General features: G+C 36.2%; 1 protein-coding gene across 7 annotated transcripts in view; it reads right to left on the bottom strand.

Moving 5' to 3' along the window:
• The window catches only part of LOC306857563 (calcium-activated potassium channel subunit alpha-1a-like), a 91,124-nt gene that overhangs the window by 22,948 nt on the left and 43,539 nt on the right, over window positions 1–24,637 (bottom strand). For 2 of the 7 annotated variants that reach the window (XM_079397555.1, XM_079397554.1), the window contains exons 4-20: window positions 22,169–22,262; window positions 21,014–21,125; window positions 15,577–15,652; window positions 14,562–14,637; window positions 13,590–13,760; window positions 10,365–10,456; window positions 8,891–9,001; window positions 8,653–8,758; window positions 8,188–8,270; window positions 8,010–8,079; window positions 7,599–7,754; window positions 7,413–7,522; window positions 6,934–7,002; window positions 4,968–5,054; window positions 4,765–4,841; window positions 3,370–3,543; window positions 2,609–2,641 (exon numbers count right to left, since the gene is read on the bottom strand). In XM_079397555.1, coding sequence (XP_079253681.1) covers window positions 2,609–2,641; window positions 3,370–3,543; window positions 4,765–4,841; window positions 4,968–5,054; window positions 6,934–7,002; window positions 7,413–7,522; window positions 7,599–7,754; window positions 8,010–8,079; window positions 8,188–8,270; window positions 8,653–8,758; window positions 8,891–9,001; window positions 10,365–10,456; window positions 13,590–13,760; window positions 14,562–14,637; window positions 15,577–15,652; window positions 21,014–21,125; window positions 22,169–22,262 — 1,697 coding nt within the window. Of the gene's footprint in view, window positions 1–1,368; window positions 1,699–2,608; window positions 2,642–3,369; window positions 3,544–4,764; window positions 4,842–4,967; window positions 5,055–6,933; window positions 7,003–7,412; window positions 7,523–7,598; window positions 7,755–8,009; window positions 8,080–8,187; window positions 8,271–8,652; window positions 8,759–8,890; window positions 9,002–10,188; window positions 10,281–10,364; window positions 10,457–13,589; window positions 13,761–14,561; window positions 14,638–15,576; window positions 15,653–21,013; window positions 21,126–22,168; window positions 22,263–24,637 lie in introns of all 7 variants that reach the window. The other 5 variants (XM_079397558.1, XM_079397556.1, XM_079397552.1 and 2 more) reach the window with 4 other exon arrangements.

Consider the following 24,637-nt stretch of genomic DNA (forward strand, 5'->3'; position numbering starts at 1 on the left):
ATAAGACGCAACCAAACTACATATGTTACCAAACAACAGTCACAAAGCATTAAAACACTCCAAAACACATAATCAGACAGATATGAGACACATACAGAAGGGATGAAGCAGACAGAGAAAGAGTGGACTAAATTGTTCTACTGTTTGTGATAAACTTTACTTGAACTCTTTGTGTATAATGCATAATGTACATTGTAACGCATTATATATTTTCATAAATAATTGTAACCAAAGTTAAAATGCATTGGAATATTTGCAGATTCGTTGTTATATCTGAAACTGGTTGTCATGTGAATTACTGCATTATACTTTCTTATACAGGTGTAATATTGAATATACAGTATTTGGTATTATAACTGTGTTTTTTAATGCATTATATATAAAGGCTTCAAGTAAAGTGTTACCTTAGCTGCATTATTTGATTAAAAATGGCCAGTTAATTTTTTTCTTAAAAACATGTACAGCTTTACTTCTGCATTATTTTCAACAGAAAACGGTGAAATGATTAGATTTGCAACTAAATATTTATAATAGATTTTGTAATGCATTTTACAACCTTTTAAATAATTACTAGTTTTATTAAATATTTATTAATTTTATTTATTATCATAATTCTGTTCCACATGTTTTTGTTTGGGTGGCTTATACTATTTATTATTAAGCCTTTTTTTTAAGTTGTAAATTACAATTATTAGAGTTTGTTTTATAAGAAAATACTATTTCAGTCTGCCTTCTTCAAATTAAATATTTAATTCAATGTGTTACTTGCCCTTTCTTTGTAATTATTTGTGAAAACTGTTTAAACTATTTTAAACTATAAAAATGTATTTAGTATTTTTTCATTAATTAATGCAGTACTACGGAAGCCCTGAATTGCAACATGAAAAAAGGTGTCTTAGAGCCTTCCTGAGTCTGTTTATTTCTCTTTCTTTATCAGATTTGTTTCTCCTTTCTCTCTTCCAAATGCCCATTTTTCCCTACATAATATATTTTTTCAAAAACAAGTTTCTCTCATCAAGATTATTTTTCTCTTTTCAAAAGACTTTTTCTCTTAAAAAACAAAACAATTTTTTTTCTCTCTTAAAAACTTTCTCTCATTTTGCTTTTTAAAAAAAAACATTTTTACTCTTTCCTAAAAACATTTTTCTCTCTTCAGAAAGCTTCCTTTTTTTTCTTCAAAAAGCTTTTTTCTCTTAAAAGCTTTTTCTCATCAAATTCTTTTTTTCCCTTAAAAAACCCACTTATTTTTAGAAAAAATAAATAAATTATATATATATATATTCATATTGCAATTCAGGATAGCTTGTTTAGTATTTCTGAACTCTGTTAGTCCGCATGCATTTCCCACAAAGCCAGGCCGAGTCTTACAGAACGTGTGCGGGCCGATGGTGGAGGTGGAGCCGTGGCTGGAATGATATCTGTATTTAACAGGCAGACTACAGGCCCGATGCAGGCGGGTGGCATCAGATGCTCCTGTGCCAGCGCTGCTGCTCTGATACAGCTCTCTAGAGCTGGCCAGACTGAGTCTGTGCAGGTATAAGGCAGCCGGAGACAGCAGACTTCCTTTACGGTTATTTACTAAAGGCACTGACACACGGATGCCCGGGACAGCAGGAGGCGCTCTCACTGCGCACCGAGCTCGCATTAGGGCGGGTTTGGGATTCTGGGGCAGGAATGTTGGACTGAGCTCATCATTTACTGTCAGACAAGAAACATTCATAATCAGGCAATGAAGAGAATCAGCCATTTTTACTGTCCTTAACATATGATTGATACAATATTGTTAATTTAAGAAATTATGTTTAAAAATGTTTTTTATAGAAAATGGATTATAATATTTTTGTATTTTTAATGTTTGATATTTTTTATATTTTATGTATATTTTATATTTATATTTTATAAAAAAAAAATATTTTTTTATATATATATTGACTCGGAATACTGATTTTATTATAGCATACATTTAAAAAAAGAACTTTTGAATATTTAATTACTTGATTTATTATTGATATGATTTATTATTGATCCTCCACAGTCACCGCGCCAGGTGCAGTTTCTCAGGATCCTTATTTCAGAGATATCTGTCAGGTAGTAGTGAGATTATATGGATAATATTCCTAAACTGAAATTGCTGACAGCACCATTAGCTGACATATTCTACATCATTCAAAATGAAAAAAAACTTCACAAATGTTTAGAAAACAATAAAAACAAATCAAAGACAAAGCAGTGAAATCTACAAAGTTGCAGCTCCACATTATCAGAACTGCAGTGCAGCAGTACCATCTAGTGCTGAATGAGAGCAGGTGCCTGCAGAGCTGAATTATATTCAGAGACTGTGACATACACAGACTGCAAAAAGTATTTGGACACAACCTGTGTAAACCGACTTCATACAGCCACTTATTATTATTAATGACCAACGAACCAAAAAATAATTCTCAATATTTTGAATGACATTTGCTTTGATATATACATCAGACCAAATCACATAAAATCTTTGGATGAACAGGACATGAAGAGAAGAAAGACGAGAATGAAGAGAAGGGTGATGAAGAAACAGCAAACGGTTAAGAAACAAACAAGTAAAAATGGGTAAAAGACTTACTTGATTTGATGTATCCGTTATAGTTACTTTTAGCTGAGAAAATGCAAAGACAAAATGTGGTTAAAGTAAGACACATGGAGCAATGAAATGATGAACCAATGAGAAAGAAAACGGAAATAAATTGCTTATTTTTTTAATCTAGAACTGACTATCTTCAACCACCCAGTGAGCACAAAATCTTAACTTGTCCAGCTGACCCAAGGAGCCCCCAAAAACCATCAAACCAGACTAATCTTACCAGCATGGCCAGGCTTGGACACCAACTAATTACTTTAGGCTGGTATAAGCTTTTACATATCTACGCTCTAAACCTCCAATACAAAAGACATATAATATCTCTATTTACAACATATACTGTATAATTCTCCTATACAGTATAGCCATTTTCCTATAAGTGTTAGTCATTTCAATCACCTCACCTTTTATGCTCTAGATTATTAGCATAAAACACAGCACAAACTATGCTTAATGTTCAGATAAAGACCACTGTACATAGCCGAATGTAAAATAAAACATTACAATAAAGATTCAATGAATTACAAAACTAAGCTACTAAACTGCATCTATACAATTCACACAAACAGCATGCAGGAGACCAAGTCTACCACACAGAGACATCCATGGGCTTGCAGCAGTCTTCACCACATCAGATGCCACCACTACATGGCATTGCACCAGCCAGATGGGACATACACAGGTAGCGGGCACAGACAACTACACGGGCAGTTGGCACGGGTGCCACAGGGGAGGCGTTCACTTACAGGAGCATAAAGTGGTTGTGTTATCATACACAGACACAGGAGAGAGGGGGAAGCCACGGTGCAGAACCTCCGTGTTACTAGCCACACTGTCTGACATGCACGAGCAGCCACGTTCTGCCCCACCGCAAGCTACACAACATGCCAGATGCATTCTCTTGTAGGCTGACTTCTTGGCTGGGGTCATGGGGCGGATGAGGGGAGAGGAGGAGGAGAAGCATGTTAATGAATGGGAGCATTATTTCACTAACAGAAACTGGACATCCAGAAACTACAGCAGGTAAAGTACAGAGCCCTGAGGAACACCTTCAGAAAAACATGTTTGTTATCAAGTTATATACAATTCTGTTACAGAGTAAAATCTGTTGTATTTTTCAACAACAATATATCAGTTCAAATGGTTCCAATGCTGTTTTAATTATTTTTTTATATTCTTGGGAATACTGTATTTTAGAGATGCGAGTAAAGCATGGAAATGCATGGAGATGAATAATAAAAGATATCAGGAGCTCAATGTAACATGTCCTGCCATGGTATATAAAATATATTTTAGTATTTTTTAATCCATAAATTATGCAAAACACAACATTTTCCCTAATAAATTACACAAAATGATATTCTTAAATATTACAAAATAAAATAAAATAAACATATGGGGTGATATCTAAACTCAAAACAGAATAATTCTCAGAAAAGCCCAAGTGCTGTTAGGAGCCTGTTAGAACAGGAAAAATTCAAGCTGTCTCCAGCTGATGATGCGGTGGAGGACAGTGGGTTGATGGAAGATGTAGTTTTACATTTACACATGCAGCAGGCTACAGTAGAAATCCACAGTCATTACTCACAATACAACACTATCAGAGGGTGGGGGAAATTATCACAGATCCAGGGCAGCGAGAAAAAGGGAAAATGTGAAATGTGTCAATTACTAACAAAATGTGTTTGATGTATTTTAAAAGTATCAAGTGGAGGTAAAAGCCAAAAAGTTCAATAATGTGGCCAGGCAGTGCAGTGATATTGATAAAACAGCTTCGGTAGAGACGTCATTGACAAACTCCTCCACACGTGAGAGATTTATATCTAAATCGTTATTTTCTAGCTGTAGGGAAAAATGTGGTAAAGTGCAATGTAAAAACCTCACAACAAATCCAGTTTGATGATTCCTGATCCCATAACAGAGTCTGCCTGATTAAATATTTTAATAAATGTTATAATCAAAAAAATACATTTTCATGTTTGGTAAAATGAAAGTGAAAGTGATACAAAATACATCTCATAAAATCTAATAAACCTAATATATCTACCTATAAATATGATTATATATATAAAATAATCTATATATAAAAATAAAAAGTGAAAGTAAGGCAATTATTAATAAATGTTCTTATGGTAACTTACTCCGTTTGCATCCACACTTCTTGATCCGTTTTGGGTCTGTAATGTCATCGTGACAAGCTTTACAGTAGAAAAGTGCCCTAATGGAAAAAGGAGATCTTATTCAAACCATCCACACCTCATATGAGCTGTTATGATATGAATCTATAGCTGGATATGTAAAAAAAAAAAAAAAAAAAAAAAAAAAACAAACATCAACTCCTCACCTCTTCACCTCTTTGGCATCACTGGCGATGAAGAAGCCCAGCGTTCCCTCCTGCATTTTCACATGATTTCCCGGGTTAATCAGCGTGCTGTAAAATACAAACATACACTCACAAACCACAGAATGTGTTCAGAAATACCGCCCTTTAAATAATAAATTCTGCACTTATGAAGACAGGACAGCTCATGCCACGAAGTGAAAACACGTTTAAAACTTAACCTAAAATCTGTGTAATCTATCAAACATTCAAAGATGAAAATCTAAAGAAGAAAAACCGGCCCAAAAGAGACAATAAATTAATATTTTGTAATGTCAAAATCACCCAGAATACAAAAAGATGCATCATGTTTCATTTTAATGTTAATGACGACATGCATTTACTAAAATATTTTTTTTTAAATTTAATTTAATTTAATAAGACTATTCTTTGTATCTGTTTGTTTTGATGAAGGTTATTGTTACGTATGTCTGAACTTAAATAACCTATTTTAAACATTTCAGACGACATCTGCATGCAAACACATAGTTTTAGTTTACTTGGTTAACAGACATGCAAGCATGGAATAGTTCACCCAAAAATAGCATATCTGTCATCATTTCCACTCTCATGTCATTCGAGACACATTACTTTTCTTCTTCCATGAAACATTAAAGGAGATATTTAGCATAATGCCTTAAATATACAACAGCTTTGTAAAATAAACAATTTACTGATTTTCCCTTGCGCTGCAAATCTCATCTCTCATTCATGATTACGTTTTTCAAGCTGCATCACGATCAGTTACATGCTGTTTGCAATCAAGGAACTCGCACCTGGACAATGATGTTTTTAAAGTTGCATGTTAATTTAGCATATAACAAATGAAATTTGACTGTTTGAAGCCATACTTCTGGGATGCTTTAGTGGTGTTATTTTGTCATTTGTGGAGCTTGATAGTGTCTGTCTCCTTCCACTTTCATTGTATGGAAAAGAACATTGTGCCTAAAACGTCTTTTTTATGATCCACGGACGTTTCATTTTTGCGTGAACTATCCCTTAAACATTCAGCATGTTTAATTTCATAATTGTGTCACTACAGAAAATAACAGATTTGTTGACAGTAAAAGCATTAAAATGTTCAGAAGGGCAGTGGCAGATACGTCACCACTGTTTTCAGAGCCACATTACAGTTTACACACACAGCTCGTACAGCTACACACAGAAGTACAGAAACTGAACAACAGTATCCCTTGAAAATCTACACATATAATTTACTGCCTTGACTAAACTGTCTCGACCAAGCGAATACAGACCCTAAAACATTCAGGAACATTTCAGGGAAATATGGCAAGTAAATTTTCAAGAGAATTTGGCATGACATGACCACACCAAATGAAACCTTATAATTTCATACCATTTTCCACCCCTGTGTGAAACAAACACAGACAGCAGCAAAGTGAGACAAGCCACTGAATGCAGGATAAAGAGCACGCTAAACAACACGCTAATCAGCAGGGCTATTATCCTTAATTAACACTCAAACTATAACCATAAAAAACATTTTTGTTACTTGAAATAACATTAATATTTACTGAAGTAAAATAAATAATAAAAAAAACTTTTTAGATGGCAAATACTAGTCTGACAAAGGTGTTTGAAATAAACAACTGAAATAAAATTAAAAATTAAAAACCTTTTAGTCATACTTTACATATTTCTCATTTTTCTTTTGCTTAACTTAATCCACTAAAATAACAAAAAATAAATAAATTAAATAAAAACTAAAAAAAAATTAAGAAATATTATACAAGACAAAAATGCACTACAAAATCACAAAAAAGTAACTAAAATTAAAACAACATAAACATACAATCTAATTTAAAATGTTAACAAAAACTGTGTATCGATACTAAAATAACACTGTATTTGAGTCAAGAGTATGCTAATTAAAGAAATATATATTGCTGTGAGGACATTGCAGACTGACCTGCTTTCTCTCTGGTCTGATTTATACTCGATCGCGATCAGAAGGAGTTTCAGCTTCACATAGCATAGTCTACAGAGAAATAAAAGATCAATGAAAACTAAATTATGCATAATAGATGAACATGTTTCCTTTTATATCTGTTTATACCAGCCACTTTACTGCCAAAATATCCAGGAACGTATTCGGATAATCAAGAAATTAGAAAACCTGTCAAAAGTTTTAACACACTTGACTGAATTTGTCTCTCATGATCGTAAACATAACTTCTGACCAAAAGGCTTCTGCTTAAACGCAGTTTTGTAGACATTAACATTTTCAATGCTTGAATTTATTTACAAAGCAAAGTCTGGGGTCTTTGAAATTGCAAAATTATAAGAGTTTACATTTCTCAACATCATTCTCATACTTCAATTTGTGTTTTTTCATAGTTTCAATGACTTTACTATCATACTAACACATGTATAAATGGTCATACTTACTCACAAATGGTGGGGAAAGACAAACCCACGAAGGCACTGGACAGATACTCTGTGTACATTTCATTGGCTACTCCCTCTAAATAATACTTCTGCCATGTGTCTTCTTCAATCTAAACAGAAGTAAGTTGTGAGTTTCACGCTCAGGATTCAAACGGTGACACCGTTTGCTCCAGCATGTGAGCTGACCTTGATGTAGGACCTCATGGAGAAGAGGTTGGCCAGCATGGTGGACAGACCCTGGGCCAGGCAGCTCTGAGCGATGAAGCCCAGCTTCAGCTCCGCGAGGCAGATGGCGTCATCGCCCTCCTTCCAGTTCCAGCTAGGGATGTTGAGAAGATGAGCCTGGAGAAGACAAGGACAGAAAGTGCATGCATTAAAGGCCTCATAACTGTTTGAAACAAGATTTTGATGTTCAATGTGACATACTTGAAAATGCACAACTCAAAATTCCCTCTTTAGTTCATCCAGAGCATTTATTGATACCAAATAGTTTTAAAGTTACAGTAGCTCGTTTAATTCTAAAGACCATGAAAAGGGAAAATGGTAATTTTGGCTGTTTTTGGTACAATAAACTGATAATAACATGGAAACTCTCACCTTATTGTGGTACTGGAGCATCTGTGTAATGATTCGGATCTTTGGATGGTAGTTTTTAATGGATATCACCCTAGAAGAACACACATCAAAAGTAGTTTTTTGAGTATAATGCACTAATTCTTATTTAATCTTTTGTTTTTGTTTTTATGTTTTTTTTTGGGGGGGGGGGCTGTCTCACCTCATGATATTGGATGCATCTTCAGCGTCAGGATCTGCACAATATTTATTGGCTAAGATCAGACAAGCATCGGCCGACTCAATCTAGAAAAATGAGTTTAAAAAACAGATCTCATTTAAAAAGTGAATAAACTTTATAGGATGTAAATAAATGGGCCCCCCCAAAAAATCACTTTTTGCAGGGTTCCCATATTTTTGTCCACTGAATGTCCTTTTTCATGAACTCAGTTTTTGTTATTACCCCATAAAAATTTTCAACACCAGTCAAATTGCTAGCAAATCATTCAGACCAATTAGTGAATCATTTAAAAAAGACTCATGGCACACACACAAAAAAGGCATTTTAAGATCATATACATTTATGACATTTCTACACTCCACTACACACTTTCACACCTTTTTTCCCACTAATTTATCAAAGCAATTTTTTTATTTTGAGCCTGCAGACTGTAGATCAAACCTGTACCTTGACCCGAGCGAGATCGTGAGGGTTGAGGACAGATCCCTGGTAAAACTCCACCTGTGTGAAGTGTCTCTTGAATAAGGCTTCCAGCTCAAGATTAGGGGAAATACTGAAAACACACACACACACACACAATGGCACTGTGAGACCAAGACACCCCAAAAAACAGAGCAGCAGGAGCGTTCTTCAAAACATCTTTTGTGCAGATGAAACCTCTGTTCAATTTCAACATTGTACTTACTTATGGAGAAAAACTATTTCTACATTGACATCATCCCTGTCCTTGTGTAGGAAGTCTTTGAGGAAGTTGGAGACGCTCTCCAGTGTGATGTGACCGCAGACGACTATATGCCTGAGAAACGCAACGGGTGAGTATTCATCAGAAAACATCACAGCTGATCAACAAGAGAGAAAACCACCCAGATCACACGTTTAACACAACATTTAGCCTTAAAATCATACAAAATCAGACTGAAATCCTGTGAAATGAACCCTGAGCATGTGCTAATTCAAAGGGAGTCTGGGTGGATTTTTTCTGGAGAAACTGGATTTGTTCTGTAACAACAAACCTTGTCTTAAGTTTACAACAAATGAGTTTAAAGCAGTAACAGCAATGCAGTGCCACTGAGTTAAAGACCCCATAAAATCACTACTCTACTAGCATATACTGTAGATGAGCTACAGACTAAATCACAAAACACCAATCTTGATTTCATGAGGACTTTAAAGCAAAAGCATCTGAGCAACAAAAAGAAGCTTCACTGACGAAAATAATCCATCAAAATGACTGCTGATGATTAATTATAAACTAATGCAAGCACATATTTCATATATGATGTGTACACTGTTATAGCTAGCATTAAAATAAGATGACGCACAAAACATTGCAGTGACGTGTAGTTGAATTTTGTGATTGTACATATACTATAAAAAATGTGCATATTTGTGACACCTCATAAAATGGCTTATATTAGTGTTATTTAAAATGGGTTTAAATACACCTATATGTATGCATTACTATAATTCAAAAGATTGGGGTGGGTACAGTTCTTTGAGTCTCTTCTGTTCAGCAAGGCTGCATTTATTTGATCAAAACTACAGTAAAAATTGTGAAATATCTTCAAAAGTTCAAAAGAACGGCATTTGACTTCACTGTCACTTTTGATCAATTTACTGTGTCTTTGCCGAATGAAAGAACTAATTTCTTTCCAAAAATAAAATCTTTTGTATTGTACAAAATCTGGCTTTGTGATGAAAACATACAACACGCACACGCAGAAGCCCAAGTGTCACAAGTAGCACGATTCAGCAAGCGGCGATGAGCGACTCACACGACGCCACAAGCAATGAGATGATTTGTGCCATTTGACCCCAGACCCTCATAATAATACTACTTCCTGTGGAGAAGCACCTCTGACGTCACAGGAAGCACTACAGCGACTTCCTGTGAGGTCAGAGTCCACGCTCCTCCATGCCAGACCCTGCAGAAAATAAGAACCTTTTCATTAGAGGTTCGGCGCCTTCGATCCTTTGACTTACTTTCTTCCTCGGGTCGAGTCATAACTCCCTCCATATTTCTTCCGATTAAGGATGAGAGCAGCGATTTCAGGCACGTAGCGAGCAAACATTGCCTACATGCATGGGACAGAGAGAGAGACGGGCATGCAGACGGGCCGAGCGCACTGAACAAGCGCAGCCCAACCCGCGGTACTTACTTTCTCCCATTTACTGCACTATAGGAACCACCATATTTCTTGCGGTTTCCTATTAACTCTATGATTTCAGGAACGTAGCTGGCAAACATGGCCTGGAGGAGGAGACAGGAGACACAGGACAATAGAAGTCTGCCAATGCTTCTACCTTCAGTAGAAGAGAGATTTCATATCAGAAATAAGAGCCTTGAAGCGATAGTTCAGCCGAAATGAGAGTTCGGTCCTCGTTTGCTCACCCTCATGTCATTATAAACTCCTTCGACTTACTTTATTCCGTGAAAAAATATGCATGTATAAAAAAATTAGCATCTCGTTGCAATATAATGAAAATGATGGGTGACCGAGCCAAAACTTGAACTGAATCGAACTGATGAACTTACACGTTATACAAAAATAAATACAAAAAAAAATTACATTTATATTAAAAATAACAATTTAATATATTTTTTTAGATGAAATCAATATGAAGAATTAATATTGAAATAATATATTAATATTAATAATTTATTAATTAATTTATCATTATGCATGTGGCAAATTAAAATAATCTGTGAACTAATGGGTTTTTATGTAGAAAGTATTACCGTAAATTACAAAATTATTAATATTAAAATAAATGTTCATTTTTATTTATAAAATCTTGTATATGACTCATTTTATTCATATTAATGAATATAATTATTTGTATATAAATGTAATATTAATATGAAAATAATGTTTCATTTTATTACTTTAGTTATATGAAAATAAATCCTTAAACGCTCAGATAAGCAGTGAACCGTCTTTCAGAAGTTTACAGTTTTTGTTTGTATTACATTGACAAAATAAATGATTATAAAAGGGGCAAACTGAAATGATCTGTGCATTAATGTGTCCTTTATTTTTTAATGTAGAAAATGGTTAATAAAAGCATTGCGATAAATACTACAATTAATTCCAAAATGACATACACTGTTTAAATGTTTAGATTTCAACAACAAACTGGAGTAGAAACATAAGTATATCAGCAAAAGTTAATATTTGAATTTAAATGAATTATAATTATTTAAATACAACTATTCATAATGAACTAATTATAACTATTTAATTTAATTTTAATGTTTGTTTACAAATCCCCTTCCTATAGTAATGTACCAACAGGCTGGGTTTATTGAACAGTTCCAGCATTAGTTGAATCGAATCGAATTTAATCAAGATCAAATTGAATCGAATCATAAAATGTCTCAGCCCTAAACTGAACTGATTTAAACTGAATAACAACACTATTTTCACTTTTTGAGCTGCTTTACAGCAGAATTTGTCTCATATTTGAAGTAGTTTGTATCACTGATTCTCATATTTTCCTGTTTTATTATTTATTTGTTTGTTTTCTCTATCGTATAAAGTGCTATAGAAATAAATGTGACTTGATTTCTGAAGAACAAGTCATATGAACTGTAACTTTGGTCCCCATTCACTTTCATTATATGGAAAAGTAGACCTTTCGAGTTCCACCGAAGAAAGAAACGACATGAGGCTGAGTAAACAATGGCAATCATTTTAGCACAAACTATCCCTTTAAGTGTTGAATACTGGAGCTTTAAAATGCAGACAGTGAGAGTCAGAATGCTTGTGTACATGCATTGCCCAGAATTTACAGGTTGGAAGGTTTTAGGCTAAAAGTAAAAGCATTCTGTTTGACAAATATCCCTGTTTGAAGGGATATCGGTGTTGTAGAGAAGAAAAGCCACAGATGAGATTCAATCTGCCGTTTTAAGAGGGAAAACGGTGAAGTAAAGGAGGAAACCTCAAGAGCCATGTTTAGTCCAAACAAACTCTTACGCTGGGCAGATATGAGCACGACTGTCACCTGTCCCACTGCTGACCTTCACCTTTTACATTATTTACATTATTACAGGAGTTCATAACACTGCCTCACATCTCAAGCATTGCAATACATACTACAACAGAGAAATATATTTCATTACGAACTTTATTAAAAATTATGAATATTAAAATTCATGTTAATTTTAATACATTTTAACATTTTATTATTATAATTGGTTTAATATATTTATATAACTCAATTTTAATAATTCATATTGAAATAATATTTTAACATTAATCATTTATTATTTTATTTACATGAAAACAAGCATAGCAATAAGCTGGTCATAAAACTTTCAGATAAGCAGTAAATTGTCTTTCAAAAACACTTCATAAATATGGCAAATTGGAAAGATCTGTGCACTAAAGTGTCCTTAATTATTTTACGTAGAATTTTTTAATTTTTATAAAAGCATTACATAATACAATAAATTGTCGAATCTATTTATCTATAAAAACTTTATTAATAATAAAATGTTAATTAAAAAAAATATTTTGGAAATTAATATAATTATGTTTATTTATTGTAAAAGATGTATATAAATTATTAATAACAATTCATTTTAATTAATATAAAATGAATTATTAAATAATAAATTAAATTAATAAATTAATAAAAAAAATGTTTTTATATTAAAAAATATATATATATTTATATGAAAAAATCTGTGCACTAATGTGTCCTTAATGTTTTTTATAAAAGCATTGCAATACATACAACTACATTAATACTAAAACATATCTGTCTTTACAAACTTTATGAAAAATTATTAATATTAAATCTAATGTTTGTTTTAATATTTACAAAATATGATCAGTTTTTCATATTAATTTCTATAAATATTTGTATTTATTTCTAATTTTGTAATAATTTTAATAATATATTTCTTTAAATGCCATTTTAATTTGAGACAGTCATGTATGTGTGATGTATGCTGACATCATGACGGTGTGTATCTCATATCTCAACCCTTCATAGAGTTTGTTGGAGTCAGGGTGGGGTAAACTGGGTCAGGTTCTCTAAAACCGCAGTCAGTCATGATTTCTACAAACAGAATAACTTTGTACTCCCTAATGATGGTTCCACTTGAAATCAACAAATATAGCATTTGAAATATAGAAATACTTAATTGCTTAAGAACCAAAACACACAATGCAGTACAAGCAAAAACACATGAAGATCTTTCCATCATGACAAGCAGAAGCTGGGAACGTTTGGATGGGACTGAAGCTAAATGAAGGGTTCGTTTTCCAGCTCTGGTTGTCAAGGATACAATGATTAAGGAACTGATAATTGGAGGCAGAAATGCAGGCTGTGGGTGAATTATTATGGGATTTCTTCTATTTATTTAGGCTTTTTACCAATCCTCCGAGAATGAAGAAGACCATGAAAAGGCGGCCGAGGGTTGTTTTAGCACAAACATCTCCATAACCCACTGTGGACATGGTTACCATGAGTAAGTACACACACTCCCAGTAGGAAAGCGGTTGGGAATTTTGGAAGTTTTCCCAAGGATCCCCTGAGTTTTCCACCTGAAAACACACCAACAGGCTCAGTATTTCTACTTAAGCTTTATTTTGTCAACATGAAAGCAAAACTGATCCTAGAATAGTTCACCCCAAAATTAAATGTGTGCACTCTCAGACCGTCAAAGATGTAGATGAATGTGTTTCTTCATCAGATTTGGAGAAATGTAGCATTGCATCAGTGTCTCAGCAATGGATGTGAATGGGTGCCGTCAGAATGAGAGTCCAAACAGCTTGAGAAGACAAAAACTGACACAAATCCATCAAGATGTTTTGTAACTAAAATATGTGTCTATAATCCATAATAATGCTTCCTCCAGTGAAAAAAAGCAGAGTTTACAAGCCAAAACAGCTCGAAACAAATATATGTGGCTGGATTTTGATGTGAGAGACAACAGAAGATGCACTTTTTTCACTGCAGGAAGCATTATTATGGATTCTGGACTTGTATTTTAGTTAAAAACGTCTTAATGATGGATGTGTTTCAGCTTTTCCTCAAGCCGTTAACTGATGGACTGGAGTGGTGTGGATTATTGTGATGTTTTTATCAGACTCTCATTCTGACGGCACCCATTCACTGCAGAGCATCCATTGCTGAGACACTGATGCAGAGACACATTTCTACAAATCTGATGAAGAAACAATCTTTCATTTTTATTTTTGGTGAACTATTCCTCTTTCTCAATACATGTTTTTGTCTTATTGTGAATGATTCATTATTCAAAAGAAGAAAAAGTATGTTTTCGTGATCTTTCATCAAAATGTAGCTTTTCACCATCCAGTTCATTCCTGATGCGATTGACTTACCAAATGTATGAAGCCCGCTGCCGTCAGCCATGTGCTTATAAAGATTGAGCACAAATTCACCAACTTTATGGAGTTGCTATGAAAACAAATTTTAGAAATCAACTCACAACTGATACTCACATGATACTAACGCTGCACATAAATTTGAGTTCAACCAGAGCATATTTTGGAAAGCCTGCTAAACCTTTCATACAAACAAAACATTTTCAAAAGAACAGAAATGACTGGGATGACTAAAGGTTCTTTGTATAATACTGGCCAATTTTAGTCCAAAAATCATTTCAGATTGTTTTGGCACAGTCTATTCAGTAGATTTCACCTCTCCATTTGAATGAGTCGCACTGAGATTATTTATTCTGTTGCACAATAAGCTCTCCTGGACATCTGCGCTAAAGCTTTAGACCTAATCTGCAGGGAGATGGACAGATTTCTGACCACAATCTCAAGGATATTCAAGCACGACAGGCAGAAATAAAATATTGGCAACAACAAAATTAAATAATAATAATAAAATCTAAAAATAAAATACTGAAAGAAAAAGAAATCAATAGAAAAAGGAGAATGTACTGGTAATTTTCCAAGACATTTTTAAGAGTAAATGTTTTCATATTAATACAGTACTTTATACTCTATTTATACAGACTTTTTTAAGTGTATAATAGAATACAATAGAATAGATTAGAACAGAACAGAACAGAACAGAACAGAACAGAACAGAACAGAACAGAATAGAAGACGAAATTGCAGTTAAACTATTGTCAATTGATGAACAATTTTTATTCTGTAAAATCATGTTTTGGAAGAAAAAGATCATACTTTGTGAGTACACACTTTAAAATAACTACTCTAAAATTCAAAGTACAAAGCACAATATATGAAATGCAAACGTCCCTAGATGATATAACGATATCAGATGATATAACGTTATCATACTTTTAAAAAAGTATGATTTTCATTTAAGATCAAGGATAACGCAAAAGAACATGCAGGTGAAAAATTATAATTTTTTTCTTACCTTGTTTTTAAGATATTTAAAAACTGTAATATTTCTGAAAACTGGATCAGCCTCAAGGCTCTTAAGAACCTCAGTCCTGCATGAAAGAGCAGAAGCAAGTAAGAAACACAATTAAGACTCATGAAACAACACTGAGATGCAGAACATCATAACACGCATTAAAACAGAGAATTGAGATCAGCTCGTACCTTTAAAGCGTTCGTCCATGTTTAACAACGACACTGATTTCATCAGCCCGTAAAAACACAAACTAATCGCAGCTACAAAAAATAAAACCTTCAAAATATTGCAGGAAATATCAAAATATCAGTCTTTGAAAGTGCTAGAAGTTGAGAGCGCACCGCTGGACTGAACACATCTGGATGGAGTTTATTTGTCTCTAGACTGAAGAGCGACAGACAGTCGGCTCAACACTTGTGACGTAAAGGCCTAAATTTGAGTGCTGGTTTCAGAAGCATTACCGCAAAAAAACAACAACAAAAAAACCTCAGAGAGAATAACATAACACACACACACACACACACACACACACACACACACGTAAATGCATGTCAGATTCAGACAAATATCATCATACAGCAGAGCGATCTACTCATTCACAACTCAATCATTGATTCTTCATTGCTCAACATCATACTTTCCAGAAAAAAGCAGACACTAAACTGGAGCTATGGCTGTGTTCTCAATGCTTGCATTATTTCTGCAGTACAGAATATAAAGTATGCATACTAGACACAGTATGCATCAAACACCTGCCAACATGTGCAATATACAACAACAAAGCATCCTGCACAAAATATTGCATCCCATAATGCAATGCACTTGACTTTCGCTTGATGCGCAAACAAATGCATGACAGCACGTGAGAAAAAGCTTCTCCCTTTGTCCCTTAGCTTGTGGTTTATTTTTATGCATTTCTAGTGGAATACTGATTATGAATGACCTTAACGAATGATTAAAATGATGTTCAGAGTCTTCCGAAGATAAGCTCATAAGCTATGATTAAACACACATGAGCTTAAAAAAAGACTGGTTCTTGAGATCTGGGACAAAAGGTTACAAAAATGAAAGAAACAAATGCAACAATAAATTTTACATAAATTATTAGTAATAATAATAATAATTTATTATTATTATTATTATTTAGATTAATTTATTAACCATGTTCATAGATTCTGTATCAGAAATTTAATTATTACAAATATTGACAAATGTAGTATTGAATAAATTGCAATGGTATATTTACATTCTATTGATCATCTCTGATTATTTTCAAAGTAGAAAAGTTATTTTTAGTGTTTTGTAAAAATCTCATAAATCACTGCCAAATTAAAATTAAGCAACTTTCTCCAAACACAAGAGTAAAGATGCTTAATGCTGCCTCCTTGTTCTTGGACGAGTGGGAAACATCCATCGATCCATGCGGATTCCAGCATCAGTTCTTACCCCAGTACAAGACGGCATGGAAACATGAGGAGAGCGTGTGCTGAGAGTCGTCACGCTCCTCTTTCTCGCAGACAGGTGCGTGGAGCATCTTCACACGGTAGCCGTTGTGAAAGAGCTCGCCGCAGGATTTCTTGCGTCTGCGTGTGTTCAGAAGGGCCTCGGTGTGCGTGGCCCCTTCAGGGCTCCGGTACACCAACATCTTAGTCGGGATCATGATGATGACTGATAAAAACGCACCCAATTTACAGCGTCGAATCAGCAGGAAAGAAGCTCCGTCTCACTCTGAGGAAAGTCATTCTGAGAAGAGAGGTGGCCAAAATGCACCGAAGCCCACCGGAAAAAAACTTGTGGCGGGAGGAGCCAACGACAGACACAGTGGGCGTGGCGTCAAGCCTCGGAGAGGTTTTTATTAAACAATATTTAAAATAAAGTGTCCAAAGGGGGAAAAGTGTCCAAAATAAACAGGGATCTGGTGTCCTCGTTGTGCTGCGGGGCTCGTGAAGGAGGGCAGTGTTCAGGAGGGAAGGGTCCAGGTAAGGGGCGGAGTCCGGCGGCCGCACGCGCTCCCGTCTGGAGGTCCCGGGGCGCGGGTGACGGCGGCTTCTGTGGCGGCTTCGTCCAACTCCTTCATCCCCGGGTGCTCGACGGGATTCCACGGCCCGGCGTCCTTGCCCGACGGCCGTATCGCGGGTGCAGTGTCGGCCGGACTGCGGGTCCGGCCGCTCGCGTCTCTGACGGCGGCAGGTAGTTCCCTCTACGCTCCCTTTCCTGGACCCACGAGGACACCAGCGTGCATGCACGGGGGAGAGACCGGTCTCTCGAGGAGAGGCGCGCTCGGCGTTTAAACGGCGGCGGTGATGAGGCTCCATTCACGTCAGGTGCGCCTCATCACACGCCGCCAGCCCTGCGTGTTCAGCGCCCCTCCTCTCTCACACACCCACTCCCGTCGGGAGCCTGGTGAAGGGCGGCGAATACGGGACGGGGTGGTGATGATGGACAGGGGGGAGGCAGCCGACTCGTCACATTCCCCCCCCCAAGCGACATCCCCGTCCGAGGGTCGCCGCCCACGCAGGAGTGCTACCTTCCTCAACCAGGCTCCAGCGGTCGGAGTGGGCGGGGCAGGGATTCCTCTCCGGGCAACGCTCCCTCTCGCACCGCGCCGGAGCCGGGACAGAGAAAGCGGGTTTTAGTTGACAGCCTCAACCAACCACGGGGTAATGATGACAAATAGACAGAATGTCACTTACCCCATTGGTGGCTGGGAGGCTGTCCCCGTCCTTCCTCCGTCCCCGTACGGGCTCTACGGCTTCTTGCGAGCGAGAGGGGATGACGTCATCAGATGTTGCCCAACTGTGCTGTCTAGGCTCCGCCTGCCCGCATTCTCCACCACTGTGGCGGGAGGAGCCAACGACAGACACAGTGGGCGTGGCGTCAAGCCTCGGAGAGGTTTTTATTAAACAATATTTAAAATAAAGTGTCCAAAGGGGGAAAAGTGTCCAAAATAAACAGGGATCTGGTGTCCTCGTTGTGCTGCGGGGCTCGTGAAGGAGGGCAGTGTTCAGGAGGGAAGGGTCCAGGTAAGGGGCGGAGTCCGGCGGCCGCACGCGCTCCCGTCTGGAGGTCCCGGGGCGCGGGTGACGGCGGCTTCTGTGGCGGCTTCGTCCAACTCCTTCATCCCCGGGTGCTCGACGGGATTCCACGGCCCGGCGTCCTTGCCCGACGGCCGTATCGCGGGTGCAGTGTCGGCCGGACTGCGGGTCCGGCCGCTCGCGTCTCTGACGGCGGCAGGTAGTTCCCTCTACGCTCCCTTTCCTGGACCCACGAGGACACCAGCGTGCATGCACGGGGGAGAGACCGGTCTCCCGAGGAGAGGCGCGCTCGGCGTTTAAACGGCGGCGGTGATGAGGCTCCATTCACGTCAGGTGCGCCTCATCACACGCCGCCAGCCCTGCGTGTTCAGCGCCCCTCCTCTCTCACACACCCACTCCCGTCGGGAGCCTGGTGAAGGGCGGCGAATACGGGACGGGGTGGTGATGATGGACAGGGGGGAGGCAGCCGACTCGTCACAAACTGCATCCCAATTGTGATCATGTAAGCATGTAGTGAAAGCTTAGAGCAAACCCTTTTCAACAGGATATTACAGCATAAGCTCCTTTAGGAATCGTCCTGGGACGCAAGCGGAGGCCGGCAGAAAGCCTGTTTAACATCGCCAGCAGATCTAGAGCCAGAACGATTCTACAATCATCAATTATTCAAACTACAGATGCCTGATGTGCCAAGAAACACAGATTATGAGGTTCCAACATCTTCTGAAGATCATCTGAGTGGGTTTGCATGTGCAGAACTCACCGATACAATGAAACGGTGTTTAGAATGTTGTGATGCGGTCGCTAAGCAACCATTCTATAGCTGCCGGCAACATGAAACTAATGTCTTTGATGTTTAACAACGGATGGAATTACTTGTAACCTTTTAAAACTGCCGTAAAAACACTCCAAACCAGGATGAATATGTCCTGGATGCACGCACGTACCAACAAAAGGACATTAAGTCAATGAAAGCTGAATAATAACTAAAGCTGGATGATGTGACCCTGTGACCTCCTGTTCCCTATAGGAGGATTGAAAACAGACGCGGACATGAAGAACATAAACTGCGCTTCGACCGCGACTCAATTCATGAGGGATATGAAGCATTAAAGCAGTCGCATACAGGCCTCTTCCCCAATCAGAATATATTTGCAGTTTTTATGTAGTGTTTTACTGTTTTATTACCAGCAGAGGACAGCGCTTGTGCTATATCACATAAAGGCCTTGTCCAAATCACTCATGCTAGTATAAGTTTACAAGACAGTATTATGGCATTCATGTATCATGTTTTAAAACTGACTAATGTCTAAAAGTTTGGAGTCTGTAAGACTTTTTATGTTCTTCAAAGAAGTCTCACCAAGGCTGCATTTATTTGATCAAAAAAAATTATTTATTTCTGTGATCTGCAGCTGTATTTTCAGCATCATTCCTCCAGTCTTCAGTGTCACATGATCCTTCAGAAATCATTCTAATATACTGATTTACTGCTAAACAAACATTTCTGATTATTATCAATGTTGAAAACACTTCTGCTGATGAATATTTTTTGGACACTGTGTCCAGCAAGTACAGCATTTATTTCAAATAGAAATCTTTTGCAACCTTATAAATGTCTTTACTCTCACTTTTGATCAATTTAATGCATCCTTGCTGAATATAACGTCCAGAGAATGCCCAATTTTTAACCAACTAAGCTTTTAAAACAGACTTTGTCAGACATCCTGGAAATCTCCTGAAGTACAAGTACAATCCACAAACACATGCTCATTTAGAAAATGGGTTTCAACTCTGCTCCAATAATTACTCCAAACAATTGAATTATCAATAATCACAAAATAATCCAGTGAAAGTCTTTGTTCTGCGATTAATTAAACACGCTTCATTAAAAGAATACTGCCGTTCAGATCAGTGAATGGCATCTGCGTCCTGCTTCATTCCCACAGACAATCATTCTGACCTGAATTAGTAAAAACAGTCTGTAATTGCCCAATAGGTAATGAACCTGTCTGTTTCTGAGCAGCTGAATGATTCCTGCTGTACTTAAATAATTATTCAGAGGTTTAGAAGTGACCCAAGTTCCTCATGTCCTCAAAAAACCTCAAAAATGATGCATGAGAACAAACAATCAGTCATTTTAAACAATAGGAGGATTTCTAGAGAACGTCTCTCTAATTCCCAGCATGCTAGAGATCACAAATCCCAGCGAGCTGCTGAATAAAATGATTTGTGTTTACTGACAGATTAAGCCTAATGTGTTTAATGTCCAGCAGGTGGCAGTGCAGACCTTTATCTAATAATATCTGCCTGTGGGTTTTACATTTCTGACACCCTCTGGTCATAATCTGATGAAATAATCAGGTATTAAATAAAGGTAAAGTGTCAGTAATGGGAGAGTGATTTACCCAGCCAGCTCCTGTTCAGATACACAGACACAAACACAGGCGGGACGGTGAAGAAATCCACCACTGAATTCACCTCCAGCCAGAACCATAGCTTATCATTGGCTGCGATGAACTGTGAGGATGCAGAAAAGAAAGACACAACACATGTCAGATGATAAATGCATATAAATACACCAGAGTTGTTATTGCTATTAAAAAATAAAACGGTTTTTGGAAATTGAAATAAAGCTTAAATAAAATAAAATACAAAATAAAAATAAAAGTATAAATATTAGATAACTTAGCTGTATAGAAATGTTTTTCTAATATTTAAGTGATAAAAATGGCAAAAAAAAAATTATTACTAAAATTAAAACAAAATAGGAACATAAAAGCTCATACAATTAATACTAAAATAACACTGAAATAAACTGAATAATTAAAATATTAGATAATTAAATAAAATCTAAATATTAGATGAAAAACCTAAACATAAAAAAGTGAAAATTAGAAATACATAATCTGAAGTACTAAATTACAAAAACTGAAATAAAAACAAATCAAAACTATACAGAATGTTTTTTCTAATATTTAACTAATAAAAATACATAAAAACACCAAAGCTGAAACTAAAATTAAATATAACAATAATAGCTCATTCAAAATATTAATCAATCTATAATAGTACATAATTAATACTAAAATAATACTAAATAATGAAATAATCAAAAATATATATTTTTTTTAATATTAGAGAAAATGCCCTAAAACTTACTAACACTTAAATGAATATTAAAAATGCGTGCGTTAAACTTAAGTACTAAAATGCCAAAAACTGAAATAAAAACAAATCAAAGCTTTACAGAAACATTTTGTTCTAATATTTAACAAATAAAAATGACACAAAAAATCCATTAAAATTACAAAAACACAAGCTAAAATTAAAATACTGTATAACAATAAAACGCTCATTCAAAATATTAACAAATATATAATGGTATATAACAAATACTAGAATGATACTGAAATAAACTGAATGGTAAAGTTTGTAAAGCACATGTTAAAGGGATAGTTCACCTTCATTTGGTCCCCATTGGCTTGCATAGTGTTTTTTTCATTCTATGTAAGTCAATGGGGACCAGAAACTGAAGGAACTATCCCTTTAAATAAACTTACACGCAGTCCAAAGTACAAGAGGAAAAACACGTTGAAGGCCATATCGATCTGCAATGTGTAGTCCTTGTCGAAATGCTGACAGGATTCGATGGGTCTGTTTAAACACAGAAAAACAGACCTCGCTTAACTTTAATGAAGGTTCAGTGTAATACAGTGCAAATCATTCCCTCACTGCAAGAACCTGGGATATAATGGGTCTCATGTTATACATTATACATCTTTAACATTTGCATTAAGCATTATTTCATTAAAGCATTTGTCTTGATTTGGCTGATCGATCAATACATTTTAGTAATAATGAATTCTCTAATTTCATAAAATTATAATGCCGCTCTCATTCGGGCGTTAAATGCATCCTATTCACGACAGTGAAAACAATTAACATCATTGTAAAGCAGAAAACTATTCAAAAATATTATGAATTATTAACGCAATAATATTTAGATTTTGATGTGTGCTATTATGTGACATACAGTAGGCGTTTTATTATCTCCTGAAGGCAATTATAAGAGTCTTTTTCCATGTAAATATTTACTGCTCATAACTGTTGGCATATGTATGTCATGAATACTCTTTCTTACACCAAATACTGGCAGGTAGATAAGTTAGTGTAAGTTCTGCATCTGAGATGCATTGATTGTCTTTGGTTTCTCGTAACGATGCTCGGGACAGATGGTTTGATTGGGTAGTTGGTGACAGGATTAGATGCCTTGTTTTAATGCAGTCAGAGGCAAACAGAGGATGTGACCAGTCTGTGTGAAAAGAGAGATGAAGAGCAAACATCGGCAGAACCAGACCTCAGCTTTCAGCAAACACACAATACAGAGTAACATAACCGTTAACATAGTAGTAACATACAGCACGCTACAATGAACCACGAAAAACTGAAGATGGGTGGATGGATGAAAGAATGGACAGAAGTGTAACTACACTCTGTATTGCATCATTTTAGGACTATTTAGTATTTTTGTTCTCTGTTATGACTTTATGTTCAAGAAAATTAAGCAAATTTACCCCCAAAGTCTCATTATTGCCAAGTATCTGGAGTGTGTGTTTTATATGCAGTATTATAAAATATAATATAGAGTTCTATATAGAAATACTATAATACAGGATTTCTTCACTGAAAATTCTAAACAGTATATATTCTTATTGTCAATACAACGTTTCACTATGTTTTAGTGCAGTCAGATGATTAATCTCATCCAAAATAAAGGTTTTTGTTTAAATAATACTGTATGTGTGTGTACTGTGTATATTTATTATGTATATATAAATACACGCGCATGCATGTATATATTTAAGAAAAATATGTTATGTATATATTAAATATATGTTTATATAATATAAATTATATGAATATACATTTATGCATGTAAATACATGTAAATATTTTCAAAATATATAAACAAAAACTTATTTATTACTTATTTTGGATGTGATTAATCGCGATTAATCGTTTGACAATGTTCTTGAAAAAAAAAATTAAAAAAAATATATATATATATATATAATTTTTTTTCTTTCTTTCTTTTGGGATGAAGAATCAGGATTGGTGAGACAGATTGACACAATTACAGGAAGTGGTTTAGAGATCAGAGCGCTACAGTAAACTCTGCCCCAGTCTGTTATTCTGGTGGATCGGGTTTGACTCTAGTGTTTGACTCAACGCTCCTGTACAAAGGTTGAGAACATCAAAGGACCCGAGAGAGAACAGCGAGCTGTGAAACTATCAACCTGAAGGAGTTTCAGAACAGCTGCAGGACTGAGAAACGCAACTCTATCCAGCTCTGTTTGCTCGGTTCTGTTCCCGCGGGTCAGAGAGACACATCCGAGCTCTCAGTGACACGACTCAACTGAAACTCAAGCCCGGCTGTAATTAAGAGACGTTTAACGTAAGTAATACTTCACAGGAGGCTCAGGTCACAGGACACATACAGCAAACGCCATAAACAACTCTCAACTCAACAATCAGCTCTGCTACAGTTCAGATCATGAGTCAGAATTTGAACTGAATCGGACACAACACACAGGAAGCTGAACTGGAATGAGAACAACAAGAAAATCAACTTGAAATTCAGATCATGACTTCTGGGAAATTAAGCATTCCTCCACCCTAATCTGTAAAATCTATTTATTCATTCATCCATCCATCCATCACCCATCTATCTATCCATCTATCCATCATCTAACCATTAATCCATCCATCCATCTATCTATCCATCATCTAGCCATTCATCCATCCTTTTATCATCCATCCATCCATCCATCATCTAACCATTAATCCATCCATCCATCCATCCATCCATCTATCTATCTATCCAATCATCCATCCTTCTAGCCATCCAAGTATCCATCCATTAATTTATCTATCCATCTGTTCATCCATCCATCCATCCATTCTGCTTTTGTCTGCAGGCTTTTCTGCATCTGTGTTGCACTTTTCTCATTCACACAATCATCATTCAT

Source organism: Barbus barbus (assembly GCF_936440315.1).
Source record: "Barbus barbus genome assembly, chromosome: 38".
In the NCBI taxonomy this organism is placed as follows: domain Eukaryota; kingdom Metazoa; phylum Chordata; class Actinopteri; order Cypriniformes; family Cyprinidae; genus Barbus; species Barbus barbus.